At 46.1% G+C, this 15,054-nt stretch overlaps 1 protein-coding gene across 2 annotated transcripts in view; it reads right to left on the reverse strand.

Annotated features, from left to right (window-relative positions):
- Positions 1-15,054, reverse strand: part of DNAH2 (dynein axonemal heavy chain 2) — a 101,088-nt gene that overhangs the window by 5,389 nt on the left and 80,645 nt on the right. For both annotated transcript variants that reach the window (XM_036033052.1, XM_036033053.1), the window contains exons 66-79: positions 7,706-7,870; positions 7,020-7,145; positions 6,721-6,869; positions 6,581-6,647; positions 6,309-6,459; positions 5,916-6,064; positions 5,592-5,725; positions 5,334-5,478; positions 5,007-5,206; positions 3,360-3,486; positions 2,397-2,583; positions 2,041-2,189; positions 1,706-1,889; positions 1,281-1,471 (exon numbers count right to left, since the gene is read on the reverse strand). In XM_036033052.1, coding sequence (XP_035888945.1) covers positions 1,281-1,471; positions 1,706-1,889; positions 2,041-2,189; positions 2,397-2,583; positions 3,360-3,486; positions 5,007-5,206; positions 5,334-5,478; positions 5,592-5,725; positions 5,916-6,064; positions 6,309-6,459; positions 6,581-6,647; positions 6,721-6,869; positions 7,020-7,145; positions 7,706-7,870 — 2,124 coding nt within the window. The remainder of the gene's footprint in view (positions 1-1,280; positions 1,472-1,705; positions 1,890-2,040; positions 2,190-2,396; positions 2,584-3,359; positions 3,487-5,006; positions 5,207-5,333; positions 5,479-5,591; positions 5,726-5,915; positions 6,065-6,308; positions 6,460-6,580; positions 6,648-6,720; positions 6,870-7,019; positions 7,146-7,705; positions 7,871-15,054) is intronic.

The raw sequence follows: 15,054 nt of genomic DNA on the forward strand, positions 1-15,054 counted from the left end.
AAATACAAATCAACTTCAAATATATATATATATAAAATTTAATTAGTGGAGCCCCGGCCAGATGGCTCAGTTAGTTAGAGCATCATCCTATACACCAAAGGGTTGCAGGTTCGATTCCAGGTCAGGGCAGATACCTAGGTTACAGGTTCTATCCCTGGTTGGGGCACGTATAGGAGGCAACTAACTGATCAATGTTTCTCTCTCACATTGAGGTTTCTCTCCCCGCCTTCCTCTCTCTCTCTCTAAAATCAATAAACATATCCTCAGGTGAGGATTAAAATTAAAAAATTAGTGGTACCATTAACAAAAATAGGATGAGAAGATAATCTATGGTAGAGGAACTGATGACTTGTTTTACAAGTGTGGGACTTATGCAGCTGGCATGCCGAGAAGAAATGTTTTGTAACCAGATGGAATTCAGAGCTGGAACCTCAGGTGATAAATTTATTTCATACCGGAGCCAGAGATGGGGATTGGAGTTGAAATCAGGAAAAGGACCATTCCTCTACCAAGCTGTGAAAGGAGGAAATGTTGAATGAGCAAAGTTGGTGGTCAAGAACTAAGTCTTGAGATACAGCCACAGACAACAGGAGAGAGAAACATGGAAGTAACAAATGATGTGGCAAGAGGCAGGGGGAAACCAGGAGTGCATGTCAGGGAAACCAGGAAAGGGACAGTCAGCTGTGTCAACCACCCAAGGTGATCAAGGAAGACAGAGGACAAGAAGGTTCTATGTGACTAGTTATTTACTCTTCAGGGCTTCAGTTTCCTGTCTGTAAAATGGGTTAATAGGGCTTACCTGATAAGGAATATGTGTATGAAATGAATTAATAAATGTAAAGCACTTAGAACAATGCCTGGTACATAATAATACTCAAGAAATATCAGATATTACTATTATGTTCTAAGATTTTGGCACAAAGAAGAGAGAAATGAGTAAAATTTTTTTTAATTTTATTTATTTATTTTCAGAGAGGGAAGGGAGGGAAGAAGAGAGAGAGAGAGAGAAATATCAATGTGCGGCCGCTGGGGGCCATGGCCCGCAACCCAGGTACTCGGCCCGACTGGGAATCGAACCTGCGACACCTTGCTCAATTTTGCCCATGCTCAATCCACTGAGCTATGCCAGCCAGGCCAAAATGAGTAAAATTTTTAAAAATTTTGTTAAAATTTTTAACAAAACGTGTTGTTGTTAAGGTTAAGCCCACTCTCTGATGTCAGCAGAAGGAAGGGTAGACCAGATGGTATGGCTGATACTGGCTATGTACAGTCACCCATACCTTTGGTGGTTCTGTGGTCATCTTGATGCTGGCCTGTAAGATTGAGATGGGAAAGTCGGGGTGGGGGCTAGAGCTGAGCCAGAGGCGGAAGGAAGGGTGAGGATCCTCCACCTGCAGCCGTTCCACCAATTTGTCAAGATTAGGCATCCAAGACAGTGACAGGTGGCAGTTGGCCAGGAACACCCATTGTCCTGCAAGGAGATGCTAGATTCAGCGGGACCCATTCCCTAAGCCCCATCTGTCCCCACACTATCTTCTTGATTGTGTGTTGTTGGGAAAGAGTCAAAATACTCAGGTCTGCCACTCCTGGGGCCTCTTGGAAAAGTGGGAGCTGCAGACATGGCAGTGTGATTGAGGTTGGAGGTTCTGGGGAGTAGGACCAGCAGCGCCAAGGACGGGGGTAGAAGAACAAGAATGACACTGACCTTGCATCATGCCCTCCCGGAGGAGCCGAGCAGCAATGGGGGCCTGGCCCTGGCCCAGGGACAGGGCGTGGAAACGCTGAGCCATGCCTGTGTGCTCAGCCAGCTGGAGCAGGGCACTGGTGGGGTCCACACCAGGAGACAGGATGAACACCAGTGGGGTTCGTGGGGTTGAATCCTCCATCACCTGCCAGAAGCACAGGGTATGGCCTCAAGCAGAAGGCATGTAACACAAGTGGGAGAAAGAAACTGAGGAGATGTACATGGTGGACTGGAACGGGGAGAGGGAGGCAGGAGGGACCCAGGGGTGGTGTGGGCAAGGAAACCAGGTCACTGACCAACTTCATGTTTAGCACAGGCGGTTCAACGAAGCGGGAGCCGAGGTTGGAGACAATGAAAGAGGTAACACAGAATGCCACGCGGTCCTGGCGTAGGGAGCGAACGATCAGCATTCGTTGCATTTCATTGCAGGCATTCTCCCACTCACCTGTGGATGAGTTGAGCTGTTGATGGGACAGTCTGGAAGAGCAGGGAATCTAAATAAAGGAGCACCGGCACGGAATGCTCAGCCAGGAGGCAGATGGCTGAGGAGAGCTGGGGAGAGGGGATAAAGAACAAAGGGATGGGCAAGCACATGGGCTGAACAGAGGGAAGGAAAAAAGGCAGGAGCAGGGAAGCTCAGACGCCTGGGCACCTGGCAACATAGCCTTCTCCGGGGTGGAATTGGTATACCACAGGTGCCAGTCACGAGGATACTGTTCAAAGGAGTTCATGAGTCCATGAAAGTTGGTTAGTTTGTCTAGCTCTGTGATGTTATCCCAGTAGGCATCCGCAAGCCAACTAGTACATGGGTTATCCATTTGGCCCTCCCGATCCAGGACCTGGGGGAGAGGAGATAGGAGAAAGGGACTGACTGGGAGCACCTCCAAAGAAGAATTACCCTTTAAAAAAATGATGTTATTTATTTATTTATTTATTTTTACAGAAAGGGGAAGCAAAGGAGAAAGAAAGGGAAACATCAATGTATCTTTGCCTCTCATGTGTCCCCCACTGGGGACCTGGCCTGCATCCCAGGCATGTGCCCTGGCTGGAAATTGAACCAGGGATTCTTTGGTCTTTGTAGGCTGGTGCTCAATCCGCTGAGCCACACCAGCCAGGCCCCCCCCCCCTTTTTTTTTAACATTAGAAATCCAAGACGAATCTAGCATGAAACAGAATGCCAAGGTGAATACAGGAATCTAAGATGGACGGGAATCCACCTGCATTAGGGACATCAGTGTGGAGATTTAAGTCTCAGACTCTGTGTTCAAATTTAGGGCGCTTGCGCCCTCTGGTGGTCGCCTCTTACCTAATGCTGTCAACTGGTAGCCTCACCTTTTAGAGAAGCACAAACTGTTACAGTTCGTTCAGTTAGTCACTCTCTTTAACAAATACTTATTGTTCACCAACTAGAAAATTTTTAAGCACTTGTCATGAGCAAGGGGGTACATGGCAAGTTACCCCCACAGCCTCAGGGAGTTGGCCATGCCCCTGCTCCTAGCAGTTCTCAGCTTACTGCAGCCTTGGGCCTTGCCCTCCGATCCGAAGTCCTCTTCATGCTGGCCACCATCCCAGCCTTGACCACCCCACACTTAAAGGTGTCTTCTACCCAACTCACCACACCCCCACGTAGAAAGAAGTTGTACTCATCCATGTTGAGCTTGCCAGAAGTCTCCAGGATTTTGGCGCACATCTGAAAACTGAATAGCAGCTTGTGGCGCTCAAAAAGGGTGCGGCAGGTATACCTGGGAGAAGTGGACAGGGAGGGTGGAGGGGGCAGGACACTCAATATGAATGCTTACTGATCATACATCATATGAGCACAGAGTCCTACACGAGAGAAAGTTCTTCATCAGCACCAAATTCAAAACTCCTATAAACAGCCAAGTGCTCAGGGACCTAGATAGAGCACGTAATTTTCCCAGAGTTCACTGGAAAAATCAATCATTTGTTTCTATTAAAAAACACCCAGCACTGACTGGACCCTGACTGTGGGCACTCTTCCAGGTACTGAAGACACAGACATGAACAAGCCAGAGTCTCTGTCCTGGAGGAAGTCCGGTAGCATGGGAAGGACAAATGAGAGAAGCCACTCATTATGCAATGATGTGATGTGTGCTATACAGGGTGACAGTGCTGTCGAGGGATCACAGGATAAGGGCGCCCACCATGCCTGGTGGACACACGGGAGGTTTCTTAGAGGAGTTGCCCTGAGGTATAGCAGAGTTATTGAGTGACGTAGAAGAAGAAGAGAAAGGAGGACTCCAGGGAGAGCTCAGAGCAGAAGCAAATGTAGAGATGGGGGTGGGAGGAAGCGGACATGGAAGGCAGACATGGAAGGCAGCCTGCATTACTCAGGTACCAGTGTAAGGTGGGGAAAGGGGAAGCTGAGGAGGCAGGTGGAGGCCAGGCCAAGAAGGTCTGTGTGGGCCTTCCAAAGAGTTTGAGCCAGGAGTGGCGCAGTCAGATTTGCGTTTGGAAGGCTCTCATGGATTGCAAGAGGAGAGACTGGAGAGGGACAAAGTTAAAGGCAGGACAACTTGTTAGGGGATGTCTGTGCAATTCAGAAAGATCACAAATGCCTGAACTTTATAAAGTACACTTGTAGCAGTAGCGAGAACTGGGAGGGAACAGGTTGCAGAAAGATTCATGAGCAAAACCTGGTGACCAATCTGAGAGGTGGGGAGAGGGAAGAGTCCAGAGAGGAGAACTTCCCCTCTCTGGCTTGGGTGACTGCAAAGTGGGTACTGGTGTCATTCAAGGGTGAGAAACTTGAAGGAAAAGGGTAGATAATGAGTTTGACCTGAATTTGAGGGTTCTGTGGGGTATCTATATAGAAAGATCAAGTACCTTGCTACTCAGAGTGTAACCCACAGACCAGGAGTGACAGCATCAGCTGGGAGTGCTAGACAGGCAGATCCTCGGGTCCCAACCCCAACTTACTGAATCTGAATCTGTATTTAACAAGATTCCCGGTGCTTTATAAGTACATTGCTGTTTAAGAAGTGCTGGTATATTAGACAATTGTACACACAAGTCCCATGTTCAAGGGAGAGCTAAAGATATAAAACTGGGAGTAGTCAGGCCATAGGTGATGCTTAGAGCATGACAGTGAAGAAGCTATCCAGGGAGGGTGTACAGGCAAGAGATCAGGGGACCAAGGTGGCATCATGGGAAAGCACAAAGGCAGAGCTGGCAAGAAGGGTCAGCGTTAGAGCCAGCCACTTGGCCTCCTGCCTAAGGCATATGGGGAGGAGCCTCAGACCTGTAGACAGCATAGGTGTGGTATTCATTCAGGTAGTCAATGCGGTCCTCCAGCTTGTTGCTGCGATGGCTCTTGTCAATGCTGAGGATAAAGAGGTTGATGTAGGCATCCAGCGAGAACTGGTACATGGGGTCGATGCGGCCCATGTCATTGAGCACGAAGAACAGAACCGACGCCCGCTGGGCACACGGACGGTAAGCCTGCAGCGAGGGCAGAGCAAGGAACCACAGAGGAGCACGTCAGGTGGCAGGGACTCACAGAGGGCAACATGATTAGAGTTGCATCTTGATGGTGGGTAGGGCTGGGCTGGAGGACACAGGAGCTCACCTCTCGGGCCAAGTCAATGTTGATCTCCGTGGTTTCACTGGTCTCCAGCTGCTCAGTCACCTCGTTGGCAGTTATCTTGGAGGTCTGAAGGGTGTTCACCAGCTGCACATCATCAAGCAGGGAGCCTGTGGCCTCATTCAGTAACCTGGACAGAAGCCAAGAGGTGTGTGCATGGAGGGGGCAGGGCCTCCATCAGCCCCCTGGTGTGCTAGTTGTGACTGTGAGTGGGCCAGTGGGGCAGTGGAGGCAAGGTCTCACCGAAGGATCTCATCCTCCAGTTCCTTGAGCTTTCTCTTGCCAGCAGCGATATTGATGACCAGTGAATCCTTCTGCTCCTCCAGCTCAGGCCGCTCCTTCCGGACCACAATGCCCAGCAGTTGGGCCTCCAGGCCCTGGAGGTGTGCCAGGAGTCAGGGTGAGACTCACTCCAGTGACCTTCACCCTTTTCATCCCTTTACACCTCCCAAGCCCCTTATCCCTTTATACTTGCTCAACAGAAGCTTAGCCTTTTTCTCATTCCTGCTGGACTCTATAGCCCTGACTCCTTACCCTATTTCATTCTAGGCATCAGCCACCACCCACCTGTTCTTTGACTGCAAAGTTGACAATGGTGGTCTTGGCTGAGGTTTCTGGGCTGTAGTGGGGGTTGGAGAGCTTGGTGGTGATGTAGAAACGAAAATTGGGGTTGTATTCCACCTCCTTATCTCCAATGCGAATCAGCAGCCGACCACCTGTACCCACAGGGGGGTCAAGGGCAAGGACCCCATGTGACCAAGTGTGGGCTGACCCATTCCCCTACTGGCATCCAGCAGCAGTGACTCAGCCTGTCCTAATGGCCCCAGCCCAGGGCTGTCTGAATGGAGGGACGGATAAGTAGAGGACATGGCCAAAGAGCCAGCCCTTCCCTCCCCAGTGTCCTACTGAGCCTTAGAATTTGCCCCACAGTCCAATCCCACATTAAGCCTGAGCCCTGACCAATTCGAGCTACAGATTTGTTGAGCACAGGGTTGAGTGTGGGGTCCAGATATTCCTGCACATTCTGGAGCAGCACTGGGTATCCAAACTGGATGGCCTTTTCTAGGACTCGAAGGTAATCACTCATCTGCAGGTCAATGATCTGAAGGCCCTAGAGAGCAAGAGAAAAAGATGGAACACAGGGATTCAAAGGGAAAAATGGTCCAAGGGTAGGACCTCAGGAAGAGACAAGCTTGGGAAAAGATTCTAAGGAGACAAAACCAGCCTTATACCTGCTTTCCCTCCATGTTCTTGATCCACTTCAGGGCCTGGGCCTGAGGATCAATCATCAGTGCCCACCTGAAGGAGGAAGCATTCATCAGAGAACAGGCTCTGCCCTTACTCCTCCTCCTGCTCCCAGCAGCATCCTTACCTGTTGCCACGGGTGACGATGATGCCATTCTCAGTGGAGAAAGCATCTGAGGGCAACCCTTGAATGTTCCAGTCCCGAACTTTGGTAGGATTGGACAGGAAGTTATCAAAGGTGAAGCGAGGTGAGCAAGGAACTTGAAGCTCCCAAATCTGGTTAGGGAAGAGCCCCAGATTTCAGCCTGCAGACCTGAGCTCAGCATCCCTACCCTTTCCTGAAATCTCTTATTACTCCCAAAGGTAATTACATCCCCTATTCCGGTCTCAGAGCCCAAGATGTCACTCATTGTGCCTGAGCCTCACCTTCCTGATCCAGATCTGGTTGACAATTTCATCCCGGTAGTTGGTTAGGAAGGGTCCCATGTAGGACAGGAAGGCAGCTGCCAGGAGACAGTCACCCACCAGGTAGCCCAGGTCCTCCTCCAAGCCCTGAAGGACAATAAAGAAGGTGTGAGCTTCTCAGGGTCCCCAGCACTGGGAGACACTTGGAATGCTTTGAAGGCACTCTCCTCTGAACACTATCAATCTTGATTTAAGACTTTTTTTCTTCTCCTAACCCTTTGTGCCCTGAGAACTCTAACCTGGCCTAATTACTTTTGAGGTCTCCATTGTTGGTAGCAATTTGTTTATATTCTGGTGATAAGGCCTAACACTTTCATGACACCAGGAGGTTACCGAAGGCAGAAGGACAAAATGCCCCATAAATGCTTCTATCCAGTCAATGTGCTGTACAAAGGATCCTCATGTGCACTTTCTAGCTCTACCTAAACATGGAAGCAGACCTCTAATGGTACAAAAAAATCTCTCCTGGTACTCTTCTCACCAAATGTGAAGAAAGGGAAGGGAAGAACACCCATTGCCTATTCTTGGATGTCCCTACACTCAGCTGTCCCTATTTTCTTTGACTGTCCCTTGACCCAAAGGGGATGGGAGCTGTTAGAACTGGTTGGCAGGAAGGAAGGAGAATCAGGTGGCAGAACTGATCTCACCTTTGCTGTCTCCTCCCATCGGGCCTTCTCGCCAGCCAATCCAGACACCAACATTCCAGCTCGCTCCAGCTTCAGCGCCATCTCCTTAGACTTCTCTCGAAGCTCCTCCTTTTGTGCCAGCTTCTCATCATACTGTTTCTTCAGCATCTCCAGTTTCTCAGCCACCTGAGAAGAATCAGAGTATAAGAATCAAACAAGGGCTTGAGGCATATTGTTCTGGGTTCAAATCATCAATCTGTTATTTTGTGGCTGTATGACCTTGGGTAAATTGACCTCTTTGAGTCTTAGTTTCCTCACATGCAAAATAAGAATTATAACACCTACCCTATAAGGTTGTTGTAAGGAGAAAAAAAAGATAAAATATGTGTGATGAGTTTTCTTTCTCTTCCCTCCACTGCTCCTCTCCTTGAGCCCAGAAATTACTTGGTAATGAAAGTCAAAGCTGGGTAGGAGACACACCTCTCGTAGCATAACAAACCATATAAGGTATGTTGACAAGAGAGGATCAGAGAGCACAGAAAAGACTGCCACTCCATGCCAGAGGCCATGCCCAAGGTGTGACCTTAAGAGAGAAAGAAAAATCTTGAAATGAACTCAGGAACTATCGGAGACACATAGAAGGATTCCATTCAAGGAAAAGCCCCATGTCCAAGGTCCCATTCCAGAAACAGGGATCTGGGAGAGTTTTACCTGCTAGAGAAGCCTCCTTCAATTTATCACCACCCCATGGGCCCTGCTGAGGTTGAAATAGAGTCACTTAAATCTGAAGCAGAGGCCTAATTTAGCCTCTTCCAGGACCTGGTATGTGTGTCTGACTGGTGAGTAGTAATGTTCTTTTACTTTGTTTTTTTTTTTATTTAATTTAATTTTTATTTTTTTTAAAGATTTTATTTATTTGTTTTTAGAGAGGGAAAGGAGGGGGAGAGAGAGAGAGAGAGAGAGAGAAAGAAACATCAATGTGCGGTTGCTGGGGGCCGTGGCCTGTAATCTAGGCACGTGCTCTGACTGGGAATTGAACCTGCAATGCTTTAGTTCACAGCCTGCGCTCAATCCACTGAGCTACACCAGCCAGGGCTCTTTTATTTTGTTTTGTTTTGAGAATTTTTATAAGAGTTTATTTGAGTCAACCTGATGACATATGCCAGGAAGCAAGACCTCAAATGCTCCAGAGTAATTTGTTTTTACAAGCTGGTTTCAAAAAGTTGCAAAATAATCTTGTGTAGGAGTAAGCCATTATTTTATATAGTGAGTCTCCTACTAATAGACAAGGTGTCTTTCCAACATTTTCTACTACTAATGCTGTAACGAACCTCTTTGTGGAAGCAGAAGTACATCTTGACACCATTCATTTTTTCTTTTAATTTTATTTATTTTGTGAATAAGCAACTGAAAAATTCAAAAGGCATAAGGGCATGAGAAGTCTTCCTCCCAACCCCGCTCTCCATCCACCCACTCCCTTCTCAAGGTACCAATGTGACATGTTTCTTGAATATCCTCCCGGAGGCATTCTCTACATATACAAGCATATTCCACACTGCTGTTTCCTGGGTCATCAATTTTAGACTATTTATATTGACTTTATGCTATGGCAAATGGAGATTTAATCCCTTATACAGCTACACCACTACCCCTTTCTCTCTATTCCTAACAGTTTTAGTTCTTCTACTGATAACCCTTATAACTTGAAGTAACATATTGAAACCTCATTTTAAATATTTTAGTTATTTATTTTAGAGAGCGGAGAGGGAGGGAAAAAGAGAGGGAGAGAAACATGGATCGGTTGTCTCTCACATGCGCCCCAGCTGGAGATTGAACTCGCAACCCAGGCATGTCCCTGGCTGGAAATCAGACCAGCCACCTTTCACTTCGAGGGATGATGCCCCACCAACTGAGCCACACTGGTCAGGGATTGAAACCTCATTTGATAATATCTACAAAAGCACTGCCTGATCTTTCCCTCAGCCCCCACATGCATTCACAGCTTTTTTAGCTGTGCTTTTATTTTTACATTTCAAGGTTGATAACATTCTCACTCAGACACCACAATCAGTCTTCTGTGCTTGTCTTTAGGTTGATTATAAAGGTCTAATGCCATAAAGAGCATCAGCGTTATGACCTGGGCTGGTGCCCAGTGGGATCTGGGTGGCTGACTGAGCTGCTTGTGGCTGAGGCACATTCTGAGAGGTCACTGAATACTGAACTGGTTGTTAAATATTTTCTGTTATCCCTGATTACAGCCTTTCAGAAAAATATCTCTCTTATATTTTCTGATTTTGTTTTGTTTCTGTTTTATATTGTTTGACTCTATCTTCTCATCCTTCTATTGAATAGTTTGATCATTTTTAAGTTTCTCAGAACCTTCCTTTTCTCTGTTTGAATTCTTTCTCTTATCCTATTTTTGTTGTGTAGATGTCATTTCTTCCTTAATCACTTTCTGATAATACCAATTTTTAGATTAGGTTTGCTTTTTAAGTTCTTCTCTATAATAATCTCTGGATTCAGTGTTTCTTCAGGGATCCTGTTTTGCCACGTTTTTATCTTGGTTGTTCCCTTTCATGTTGGAAGATTTCCTCCATGCTTTTACACACCCCTTCTCCATGGGCGGCACGTGACTGATCTGACTGGTGACATCGGGAAGAATAAACTGGGAGTGCTCAGCTGAGCTCAGGCTCTTTCCTCTTAGGCAAGAGCACCAGTTCCACTCTGCCTGCCCAGCAATACCAGAGACCTGGTAAGTGTCTCTGAATGTGGGGTCACTGCTAGTGTCAGCCACATTCTCCAACTTCATCTTTAAAAGTAGTATTTTGAACTTTTATTTTATTTTATTTCTTACTTTGTTTAAAACCCAGGCATATAAGAAAGCTGCTAGTTCTTGGATCCCCTCAATAGTATATTTGCAGCAACTTCCGGCCAAGATGGAGGTGTAGGTAGATACACTTTGCATCCTCACACAACCAAAAGAAGGACAATGACAAATGTAAAAACAAAAAATAATCAGAACTGCTAGAAAATCGAACTGTATGGAAGTCCAGCAACTAAGGAGTTAAAGAAGAAACATTCGTCCAGACCAGTAGGAAGGGCAGTGGCTGGAGGACCAAGTGGTCCCATATTTGTGTGCAGATAAACTGGAAGGAACAACTGAGGAAAGAGACAGGCCACGCAACCCAGGGTTCCAGGTACAGGGAAATAAAGCCATAAAATCTCTGGCTATAAAAACCTGTGTGGGTTGTTGCAGCAGGAGAAACTCCCAGCCTCACAGGAGAGTTTGTTGGAGAGACCCACAGGGTCCTAGAGCATACACAAGCCCACCCACCCAGGAATCAGCACCAGAAGGGCCCAATTTGTTTGTGGGTAGCAGGAGAAGTGACTGAAAACCAGCGGATTGCCAAGCACGTGGCAATATTTCCTCTCTGACCCCTCTCCCACATACAGTGCCACAGTGCAGTGACCCTGCCCTGCTGAATACTGAAGGCACCACCCCTTACAACATAGCAGGCATGCCAAGACAAAAAAAATGACCCAAATGAAAGAACAGATCAAAGCCCCCCAAATAGAACTAAGCAATGAAGAGATAGCCAACCTATCAGATGCACAGTTCACTGGTAATCGGGATGCTCACAGAAATGGTTGAGTATGGTCACAAAGTAGAAGAAAAATTAAAGGCTATGCAAAGTGAAACAAAGAAAAATATACAAGGAACCAACAGTGCAGGGAAGGAAACCAGGATTCAAATCAACGATTTGGAGCAAAAGGAAGAAATAAACATTCAACCAGAACAGAATGAAGAAACAAGAATTCAAAAAAATGAGGAGAGGCTTAGGAACCTCCAGGACAACTTTAAATATTCCAATACCCAAATCATAGAGATGTCAGAAGGAGAAAAGGAAGAGCAAGAAATTGAAAACTTATTTGAAACAATAATGAAAGAGAACTTCCCCAATCTGGCAAAGGAAATAGACTTCCAGGAAGTCCTGGAAGCTCAGAGAATCCCAAAGAAGGTGGACCCAAGGAAGCACACACCAAGGCACATCATAATTACATTACCCTAAGATTAAAGATAAGGAGACAATCTTAAAAACAGTAAGAAAAAAGGAGATAGTTACCTACAAAGGAGTTACCAGAAGACTGTCAGCTGATTTCTCAAAAGGAACCTTGCAGGCAAAAAGGGATTGGAAAGAAGTGTTCAAAGTCATGAAAGACAAGGACTTATATCCAAGACTGCTCTATCCAGCAAAGCTATCATTTAGAATGGAAGGGCAGATAAAGTGCTTCCCAGATAACGTCAAGTTAAAGGAGTTCATCATCACCAAACCCTTATTATATGAATTGTTAAAGGGACTTATGTGAGAAAAAGAAGATAAAAAATATGAACAATATGAACAATAAAATGACAACAAACTCACAACTACCAACAACTGAACCTAAAAACAAAAACAAAAACAAACTAAGCAAACAATTAGGACAAGAACAGAATCACAGAAATGGAGATCACATGGAAGGTTACAGTAGGGAAGTAGGGAGAATGGGTGAAAAGGTACAGGGAATAAGAATTATGACTGGCAGGTACAAAATAGACAGGGGGAGGTTAAGAATAGTATAGGAAATGGAGAAGCCAAAGAACTTATATGTACGACACATGGACATGAACTAAGAGCAGGGAATGATGGTGGGAGGGGGATACAGGGTAGAGGGGAGTAAAAGGGTGAAAAAAATGGGACAACTGTAGTAGCATAATCAATAAAATATATATTTAAAAAAGAGTATATTTGCAGGCCAGAACACTCATTAAGAAGCTTTAGGTGGGGCTCAGGGTTTCATGGACAGACTTTGGATACGGACAGGTGTTTCAATTTAGGTGATTTTTAGAGGCTCCTGTTAGGCTTGGTGGGTTTTTATACTTGTGTGGATGACTTTTTAAAAGATTTTATTTATTTATTCTTACAGGGGAAGAAAGGGAGAAAGAGAGGGAGAGAAACATCGATGTGAGAGAAAAACATCTATCAGTTGCCTCTTGTTTGCACCCTGACTGGAGACCAAACCTTCAACCCAGTCCTGACTGGGAATTGAAGTGGTGACCCTTCACTTTGCAGGTCAATGCCCAATCGAGCCACATCAGTCAGGGATTTTGTGGTTGACGTTTAACTGCTGTCACCTGAGTGAAAATCTTTAAGCCAACTCTGAGTTACTTTGACCTTGGCAGGCGACAATGCCTTTGTCCATAAGTGAGTGGCTGTTTCTACAGAGGCAGGACTGTTTAAAGCAGTGCAGCTTCAAGGAAACAGGGCTTGAGCAAAGGGAAGATGCGGGCTTCAAGCACAGCCTTAGTGAGTAGCAGGGCTCTCAGAATAAAGGCCGCTTATAGCTACAGCACAGAATGGTCTGACATTGCTGACTAGGTTGAAGTGGGGTTAGTTAGTTTTCAGGAACTGAGGAACAGAATATTAGATATTTTTCTCATTAAACTTTGTTTAATGAATCTTAACATTCTGTGACAGATTTTTGGTCAAGTTATTTCCACTAAAAAACACTGATTTTATCCCTGGTTGGTGTGGCTTACTTGGTTGGAGCATCACACCATACACCAAAAGGTTGCAGGTACGATCCCAGTCAGGGCACATACCTAGATTTCAGGTTCAGTCCCTGGTCAGGGCATGTATGGGAGACAACCAATTGATGTTTCTCTCTCACACTGATGTTTCTTTCTCTTTCTCTCTCTCTCCCCTCCTCTCTCTCTAAAATAACTTATTGTATTTAAAAAAAAACTTTTTAAAAAGATTTTATTTATTTATTTTTTAGAGAGGGGAAGGCAGGGAGAAAGAGAGGAAGAGAAACATCAATGTGTGGTTGCCTCTCATGCGTCCCCTACTGGGGACCTGGCCTGCAACCCAGCCATGTGTCCTAGACAGTGAATCAAACCAGTGACCTTTTGATTCACAGGCTGGCACTCAACCACTGAGCCACACCAGCCAGGGCATAAAAAGTTTTTGAACAGTACTGATCTTAAAAAATAATAACTTACAAACTTACACACACACACACACAGAAACCAAATGGTCTACAAAACATTCTCCTTTCCTTCTGAAGGTTTTACAAAGCATTGCAATCATTAACCAGTCCTTTACCCTTAAACTTAAATGGCCAATTGAGACAAAGAGCTCTGAGACCATTCTTCCACCACTGATTCAGATTGTGGTGGCAGATATTGGGGATAGTATTCATTTAGCCTTCAGAGCTTTCTGAGCAGACTTGGAGACTTTGGCAGCTCCAGCTGGCTTCTTGTCCACTGCTGTGATGACACCAGCAGCAACTGTCTGTCTCATGTCACGAACAGCAAAACGGCACAGAAGAGAATAGTCAGAGAAGCTGTCAACGCACATGGGCTTGCCAGGAACTGTATTGATGATGGCAGCATTGCCAGTTTTCAGAAATGTTGGGCCATTTTCCAGCTTTTTCCCAGAACGACGATCAATCTTCTCTTTTGGCTCAGCAAATTTGCAAGCAGTGTGAGCTGTGCAACAGTCCAGCACAGGTGCACATCCAGCACTGGGTTGGTGTGGATGGTTCAGAATAATCACCTGAGCTGTGAAGCCAGCTGCTTCCATTGGTGGTCATCTTTGCTGTTGCCAGCCACATTGCCACAAGGAACATCTTTGACAGACATGTTCTTGACCTTGTCCCCAGGAAAAGCCCACATTATCCCCAGGAAAAGCTTCATTCAAAGCTTTATGATATGTTTCAACAGACTTTACTTGGGTTGTAACGTTGAGTAGAGCAAAGGTGCCTGCCATGCCGTTTGAGAACATCAGTCCCCACTCAGGCCACAGACACAGTACCAATACCACCAAGTTTGTAGACATTCTGGAGGGGCAGACGCAGGGCCTTGTCAGTTGGATGAGCTGATGGCAGGATGCAATCTGGAGCTTCAAGCAGTGTGGTTCCACTGGCACTGCCATTTTACAGGAGACTTTCCATCCCTTGAACCAAGGCATGTTAGCGCTTGGTTCCAGCATGCTGTCACCATTCCAACCAGAAACTGGCACAGATGCCACTCTCAGGGTTGTAGCCAATTTTCTTAATGTAGGTGCTGACTTCTTTAACAATTTCCTCTTATCTCTTCTGGCTGCAGGGCGGCTTCATAGAATCCATTTTGTTAACACCAACAATCAGCTGTTTCACACCCAGTGTGGAAGCAAGGGCATGCGCACAGGTCTGCCCATTCTTGGAGACACCTGCTTCAAATTCACCAACACCGGCAGCAACAATCAGGACAGCACAGTCAGACTGAGAAGTGCCTGTCATCATGTTTTTGATAAAGTCCCTGTGTCCTGGGGCATCAATGGTGGTCACAT

Source organism: Phyllostomus discolor, chromosome 8 (genome assembly GCF_004126475.2).
Source record: "Phyllostomus discolor isolate MPI-MPIP mPhyDis1 chromosome 8, mPhyDis1.pri.v3, whole genome shotgun sequence".
NCBI lineage: Eukaryota > Metazoa > Chordata > Mammalia > Chiroptera > Phyllostomidae > Phyllostomus > Phyllostomus discolor.